Source organism: Amblyomma americanum, chromosome 5 (genome assembly GCF_052857255.1).
Source record: "Amblyomma americanum isolate KBUSLIRL-KWMA chromosome 5, ASM5285725v1, whole genome shotgun sequence".
In the NCBI taxonomy this organism is placed as follows: Eukaryota; Metazoa; Arthropoda; class Arachnida; order Ixodida; family Ixodidae; genus Amblyomma; species Amblyomma americanum.
In genome coordinates, this window is record NC_135501.1 from 204,794,941 (window position 1) to 204,803,042 (window position 8,102).

Sequence of the window (8,102 nt, forward strand, 5' to 3'; positions counted from 1 at the left end):
CCGTACAGTTTTACAGGTTACCCTGTAACCTTCATTCTACTCAGTTGTGAACAATGGTTCACGCTGGTAACCTTCATTTTTACCATCATTTGTCCTCAACCATGCTCATGTGCTCGCACATTATTTATTATGCAGTTCCGTTTCGCTATTCCAGGACTCCATCGCCCTTTGCCGACCACCATACGGCCCCCACGTTCTTCGATGAGCCAGAATGTGCTTGCAACCAGATGCGAACAAATAAGAGAGTAAAACAGGCCCAGAGACAAAACGGTGACGACCTTGTGTAGTTTATTTATACCGCAAGAATAAATAGACCACCCTCTTTATCGCAACTGTATAGAGAAACCAGTTATAATATCGCTGGAGTACAATGAAAAGCACGTGAATCAGCAAACCAACACAATCTTCCAGCACTGTTGTTGCAGTGGGACAACTACAATGGCAAACAAATAATTGCTGGCGATGTTATGCCACAGGAAGTGAAAGAACAAGACAAATGCTGACCGTCTGCACAGTCAGTCTGCACAGACAGTCTGCTTGTTGCTCAGCGAGGCGTGCAGTTTTCCCACGGGAGCTATATACACGCTTGGGAAGGGCGCCACATGGTCTCCGATCAAAGTGCATGCATGCATTCTTGAGTCTTCACGCCTGTACTTGCCGTCGGTGTCTTCGGTGAGAGTTCCAATCCGATTTACAGATCGGCCTAAAACTGCAACATTAGGCTCAGTTATTATTCAGTTTTATCAGGCCCTCTCTTCATACCCAGACATTCGGAACAAGCATGGCTTTCTACGGGATGATGTTTATGAGCGGATTTTTTTTTCATTTATAGGAATATTCCACTATAACAATGAATATATCCGCAGATCTCCCCTCGGCAGGCTTGTATTTTTTATGCTACTTGCTGTCTCCAAAAACGTTCCCCATTGATTTTCTATGATAACCTTAATCACACGATATGAGCGATTGACAGACTTAAGAAAAAGATTTCGCTATGCTTCAGAAGAACGGGCCATTACTTTCAATATTTCCGCAGCAATACGTTACAATATACCGCATTTACCTCACAACTAAAATTGATGTCCAAGAATCCTGGACTTGAAATCACTTTGCCACTGCTGCGCACCTGGTCATATAAACAACGGCCTAGAATTTAGCCTGTGCTGCCGTAAGCCAAGCAAGACCAGTAGCGAGCGGGAAGCGAGTGACAACGAGCGGAAAGCCAGTTGACAATGACCACCGCTCAACTAGTTCAGCTTATATAGCGTACCACATTACGACGCCCCATGCCGACACGTCAAAACGTTTTTTTTTTTCACTCTAGTCCCAACCGACGTCGCGTTCCACATCGCGGCACTGCTGCCTCGCGTCCTTCACTTTGGCGACGAGACTGGCGTGTTGGTCTTCGGACACTCCGTGGATGACCACGATGTAGAGGAAGTTGCACGTCCACAAGCCCGACGGCTGAGGCACGAACCTGTAACTTTGCACGGGACGCACACCGGCTTCTCTGAGCACTGTTCCGACGTAGGCGTCCTCGTTCGGAAAAGGCCTGATCCGCCTCACGTTGCTCGTGAGGACATCCAGCGCCCGGGCGTCGAGAACGTAGCCCGCTCCGCTCGCGTAGGGCGGGTATTGGACCTTGGCGTAGTCTTGCTCGGAGACGAACCAACGACTCGTCGGGTTCCTGACCACCTTGTTTGCCCACCTGACGTTGCCGACGTACAGCGGGGACGGAAGTCTGGAGATGGCTCGCGTGGCACTTCTGTAACTAGGAGCAGATGGCAAGTACCTTGTATCAGCTGCGTCGCCTGAAGACGTCTTATACGTTGATACTTTCTGTTCGGAAGCTGTCTTCACCTGTTCGGACTGAAAGACGAGTGTTTCCATCAAGACTTCCAATAGGATGTCGACGTTCACGAAGCAGTCGTCGTCTGTCTTGAGGACGAAGGTGGGCCTCACGCGTTCGGCAACCCACATGAAACCATGGACCGTCTTGAGCGTTAGATTCCGGTAAGTGTCCAAGTAAGGGCCGACGAGCATGTCGCCAAACTCCGTGGCTTCCTTGTATACTAACCGCCTGTTTGAAACGTCTTCAACGTCACCAACCAGAAACACAGGGAAGACGCTCATGGACGTGCCCTTGCCTATCCTGGACTCCGATAGATGGCGACGTTGACCCCAAGTCGATCGGATGGCACTGCGTCGCCGCACGTTGGAGGGCGCGGATGCGACGACAATTACCACAAAAACGTTGTCTGACTCTACGACGGGCTGAGTAGTACAGGTGAACAGGATATCCCACAGGTCGTTGCTCCAAGCGTGCTCGGTGTGCACGTGTGCACGCATTTCTTTGAGCCGGGGCCTCAGGAGGAACTTCGAACGTGTTCGACGGATGTCCGGCAAATCTGACACGGGGCTTCCGTAGTCCTCCACAACACAACTATTTAGGAAGCAGATGATTCCTAACAGGGCTACTGCAGACAAAAGAACAAGCGTAATATACTCTCTGCCTTGCATAGACCATCCAAGGTTTCGCATACAAAATCTCGCGATTAGGAACAACATCTACTTATCGCGGACGCCTGAAGATGGCGTAAGCATAATTTTTTTCTCGCCTTTAGTTTCGAGGGTGACGGGAAGAAAAGAGTAAGGTGAAACGGGTAAGAATAACGCAGCACAACCTGATGGGCATCAGTAATTCGACGAAACTTTCATTGCAACAGACTCAGTTGCTCAGTGGAAAAAGTGCCTACATTGAAGCCTTCCACACACTGTTATACGTACTTATAAGTGCGGAATGGGCGGGTTGTTTTTTTTTTTCAACTGAAAGATGATTGATGAACTAAAGGGCGAAATTACGTGCTTAGGTCGAAGCCCAAGCGTGGTTCTAATGTGATATCCTGACTCCACCAAGGCTGACAGCTGCGAAGAATAGTGCCACATCTGCCTGGACTGTTTGCATCCAATACCATTTTTCTACTTAGCTCTCACGGGTTCTTGCAAAAAAAAATCTAAAGGTGATAAAACGACTAGGTAGAGAAATCTGCGATGCAAACCACGTGACTTCGATTCTAGGTGCCTCAATCGGTAGAGGTCAGGTATCCCTGTTTCTGTCCAGGATAAATTTACTGACTACCCTTCAAATGCACTATTCCTGTCCGACAGGCTTTGAAATAAAGCAAGCGCAGTAGTTTTCAGGGAAGTGTAAAATCGCTTTCTAATCGCACTCCGAATCGAGAATTAAGTTTTAGTTCTTGCTTGGGATTTCCATTTGCTCTTTTTTTCGCTTAGTTTTTGTTCAAGTTACTAAGCTGTGCTGATTCAGTTCCTGAAACAAGGTAGCATGTTGAAATGTGCCCCTTGATGTATTAATTGCCACGTGGCATGGATTAATGACCACTTAACTAATTTGGTTATGGGCGTGAACTTGAAGCAGTACGCGTTCTGTGGTAATCATCCGTTATGTGGGCATATCGTGATTGAGGAACGATGTCAAGTTGCTCAAAGATGCTTATGGCACCTCTTTAACTGGCTCGCCTTACATGCTTAGCGTCATGTCTACTTCTAAATGTCAGTGTATCCGGTAACCTTGGCATGTGTACATATGAAAATAATTTTTTTCTAATCTGCCAACCTCGTCATGACTGCCTACATAATCCAAGCAGATTAAACTAAACACGCTTGTTAGAATGATTTTTTCACCAGCTTCTTCTAAAAAGGTTCTACATTTCTAACTGAAGCAGTCCGCAGATATTCCGGTTCTTCCATTCGCTTCGCGTCAGCTATCACACTCCTCACGTTCGAGTTGCCAAAGAGAATCGGAAAGACGTCACCTTGCCTCGACGGAAGAGCATCCACATTGAGTCTTCACAGTATGAATAAGAACGGCGTGTGACTGGTGTCTGGACGGGTGATCGTCGAGAGCAGGCACTACGATGCGGTTCTTCGAGATGTGAGCCGAGCGTATGTTTCCATGCTCCTTACGTCGTCAGTACACGCGCGGATACTCGAAAAGAATTATGCTCCCAGTATAGGACGGTCAAGGAAGCGTAGCCCAGAACGTCACCACGCTGCTTCAAGGGGTAATGAACAACACGGCCACGTGAGTATGATGTCACTTTTTTCCTTGTTTGCGTCGATACGCGCACATGATGAGACGAAAGTCTTAATTGTTCCCTTCTCGAAACACTTTTCTTCGGAGGGGCCTAACTGGCGTGTGCACCTGCCTGGAAGCTCTTGCGAGTGCATACCCCGGGGTCCGCCACTCGAGTTTTAGTGTGAGCGCGTAGGGGTAAACTTAATCCCGTCGACCCCGTTGCCATGCTACAGGGCTAATGGGATTTGACAACCGTACACGGACCGCCGGCCGGATTTAGGCGCCCGCTCGAGCGGTGCGGGTATATGTTACTGACATTCGATGGGTCCGCTGGCCTCGAGGCCGCTTTTGCTGGCCGTCCGTCGGAATGCTTTGGATGAAAATCGAGGCGGGGGAAACGGGAGAGGGCGGACAACGCGTCGATACCGGACTGGGAAACCTTTGTGGCGAGTGTGAGAGGGAGGGCAAAGGGGAATGGGAAGATGAAAGAGTGGAAAAAAAAGTAGACCGCAAAAGACAGTGCGGGGCGAATGAAGTTCAAAAAATGTCAGACACGAAGACGAATGAAGTATAGAAAATGCCAAAGGATGGGAAACCCGTAAGCTCGTCGCGTTCTGTGACCGCTTGAGTACGGCTGCGGTGATTGACAAAGGACAACATGCGGTGAATCCAGATGGGCTGAACCGTATTGCATTCGATTGATTTACTTTTTGAATGCTCAAAATTCGCCGTCTATAGCATCTCTCGTGAAGTTTTATTGTCTAGTGTGCTCGCGGCGGCGCATTTCCTTTTGTTTGCATGCGGGTACTGCCGACTTGTTCATACAGTTTTGGAAATACTGATCATCGATCGATCAATCAATCAATCAATCAATCAATCAATCAATCAATCAATCAATCAATCAATCAATGAGATTGGTCTAAAGAAAGAAATTAAAAGAGGCAGGGAGAAAAGAATTGAGAGGAAGAAATGAAGTGAAGAAAATTGAGAAAGAATGGCGCGGCGAGTGCATAAAAAGAGTTATCAAGTCCGAATTTGAGCAAAAAGAAATAGCGTTATTCATTTTTTTTCGTTAGACCTGGGATATCTGTACGTAACGGGTACGTGCAGTGTGGTGGAGTGCGCTGCATGTTGAAGTGCCCTGACGACTGTTCTGAAAGCAACATATTGATGTAGGCCTTCGTTCGTTGAAAAAAAAAAAATCGAAAATCGAAATTCCTATTCCGTTCGTTGAAAATCTAAGTTCCAAGTAATACTGTAAAAAAAATCATCGAAAGACTGCAGTTCTATATTGATGACAAATATTTGAGGTTTGTAAACTGCACAGGGCAGACCGATTAAGGTGGACGTAATTGACACATTACACATTTTGTAGAATCACTATGCCGGAATTCCGCAGTGGACACCTCGCTAAATACGGCCTTGGTGGAGGCGCAGGCTATGGATTCTGCACAACTGAGTATTGAGCCGTTCCTCTGCACGTGCAGCTTGCACCGCGGTCTGCAGTGATCGACTTGCGCTTGCGTGAGCGTGTTCTGCGAAGATGACCGAATTGGCTTCCCCCTTGTGCGTGGAGCGATCCCTTACCATTTTCTTTAGTATTTTAATTTCTGTCTTAAGCTTTGGACAGGCCTTCAAGGTTGCCTTATGCGTCCTATCGCAGTTCGCGCATGTCTGCGCAACGCGGCATATTGTCGTGCTTCTGCACAAAGTTGACGCCCAAGCCTCTGACATTCGTGGCATTACAAAAGTTAAATAGGCACATATGGGAAGATACAAGTTGCCTCAGAAGTTCTACCTTTACACGCGGTGGTAATTTCTCCACTTCAAACACGACCTTCTTCACACACCTCGACCGTCCAAAGCAGTGAATGCCAGTAATACGCACACTAGGTTACAGCAACTGTGGTAGCTCACCGTTTAGCTCCATGTCGGCGGAAATGACAGGTATACCGCTGTACTTCCGACGTCGAAAAATGGGTCCCCCTGTATATTGCCGAACTTCGGTACGGCCTTCAGGTGTCAAAGGTTGCCCGGCTCGACACATCAACAGATAGGATATTCCTTATGGCGTTGGTGCGGACCTCCTTAACTTGCCCAGGAAAACCAGCTGTTCAGGTCAGGCCGCTAGTTTGTATTTTGAAGGGATTCACGTCATCTGCGACCGCGACAGCCACGTGAAGTGCACGAAAATGCTTGCCCAATGCAGTTTGTATATATTGCTGAGATGCTCGGCGACGTCAGGCCCGGCGTACGCCTTCTATATCCTGCGGAGCTTCCCTTCTGGGCGTCGGTTCACGACCTCGGTGTGTCCACAATCGTACTCCATGTCTTCCGATGTATAGATATCCCAGCGAGCTCAGAGGTGAAGCAAACCCAATGGGCACTGGAAATCCCTTGAATGTCCTGCGGACATCCTGAACATCCGCGTGATGTCTATGGGAGTTTTAACGTCCATTGGGGAAACTGCTACCCGCCGTCGTTAGGACGGCGAACACGTCACATAGACGTTAGCAAAAGCAATCACGCAAGAAAATAAGAGCAACGCATGAAGAGCTAACTAGAAATACTTGTCTGAGTTTGTTGGTTGTAAAGAGACATGACTGCACAATTATGAACTAGCGCGAAGACACGAGGACGAACACACAGACAGGACTGGCGCCAATTACCAACTCGGTAAATGCCATCGATAAACTCAGGAGGTAGTTGGCGCCGGCCCTGTCTCTGTGTGTTCGTCCTCGTGTCTTCCCGTTCGCATTTGTGCAAGGGCTAACAGTATGACCAGTCTAGAGCCGCTGCAGAAGAAAAAATCAGAAAAATCGAACGTATAGTCTCTGGCCTTTTGGGTGTATTATGCACAACTGCCTGTACAGTTCTTGAAGACAATTCGTTCACTCCGTGGAAGTTGGAACCCTTTAGATTTTTGAATTAACACAAAGGGATGTGAAAATGGTTCATACCTTTTTAGTCCGTTTGTTTTAACTGCTGGATAAGAAACAAAAAAAAAAACGTCGCCCAAGGTGTATACAATGCACGTCCATGGCAAAGCTTGCGCGTCTAAAGCCGTCTTGGTATCCCATCATCGAGCTGCACCAGGGGCAGACAAAAAAAAGTGTGGCCGCAAGAAACGAGACGACGTGCTGTCTGTCCATGGAAGCAGCGGCGCGGCGCAGTGCACTGTCACTAAGGGGGGATTTTCTATCGCTGATAAGTGCGTCAGCGCAAAGCGCCTTTCAATAGGCATGTAGTCGACAGTAACGCGCATGCGCCAGCGGCTGACTCGCGGCTGAAAAACACGACTGACGGAGACCGTCGTTAATTCTTCGTTGGTGCTAGCCGCGAGAACTTATTTTCGCCGTACAAGCGGCAGTGCTTCTGGACGTGAGTTTGTGCACGGTACCAGTGGGTTGCTAGCTGTAGTCTTCACCGTCTACCAGAGACGCATGGACGCCGTTGCACTACCGACCGACCGACGACTGCCGAGGAATAATACAGCTCCCAGCCAGGCCGCCGACATCGAAGATGAGTGCGAGGCAAGGCCTCGCGGCGAGGGCGACATGTCTCCATGAATTTTACAGGCATATTTTTAGCGCAAAGGACGGGACGAGATACAGACAAGACGAGCACGGGCGCTACTGACAACTGCTTTATTGAAGAAAGATCGAGGCATATAAATACATATCTGGCCTGCGCCAGCGCTACCTAACAAGGAACTTGGAATCACAGCAGATGACGCGATAGGAAATTGATCTCAGCATTATACAAAACGACAGACGTGTCACTAACGCAGTTCTGACCCCCTTTCCTGATAAAGAAAGCTCCCAAAGTTTCACGGGCAGTTTTTTGACAACTTCTGCCAAGGATTGAAGCACTCCGGAACCGTGGCTCACACTTGGTGCAAGCAATGCAGTGGGCAACTAAATTCGTGCGTTCCTTATTGTAGATATCTTTAGCATGCTCCCGGAGTCGATCGTTTACGCAGCGCCCTGTCTGGCCGATGTAT

General features: G+C 48.3%; 1 protein-coding gene across 1 annotated transcript; it reads right to left on the minus strand.

Moving 5' to 3' along the window:
- Window positions 1–1,320: 1,320 nt before the first annotated feature.
- Window positions 1,321–2,419, minus strand: LOC144135529 (beta-1,3-galactosyltransferase 5-like). Its single transcript, XM_077668173.1, has one exon. It carries the CDS (start codon window positions 2,347–2,349, stop codon window positions 1,321–1,323), a length of 1,029 nt encoding a protein of 342 aa, XP_077524299.1. The 5' UTR covers window positions 2,350–2,419.
- Between the last annotated feature and the right edge of the window lie 5,683 nt (window positions 2,420–8,102).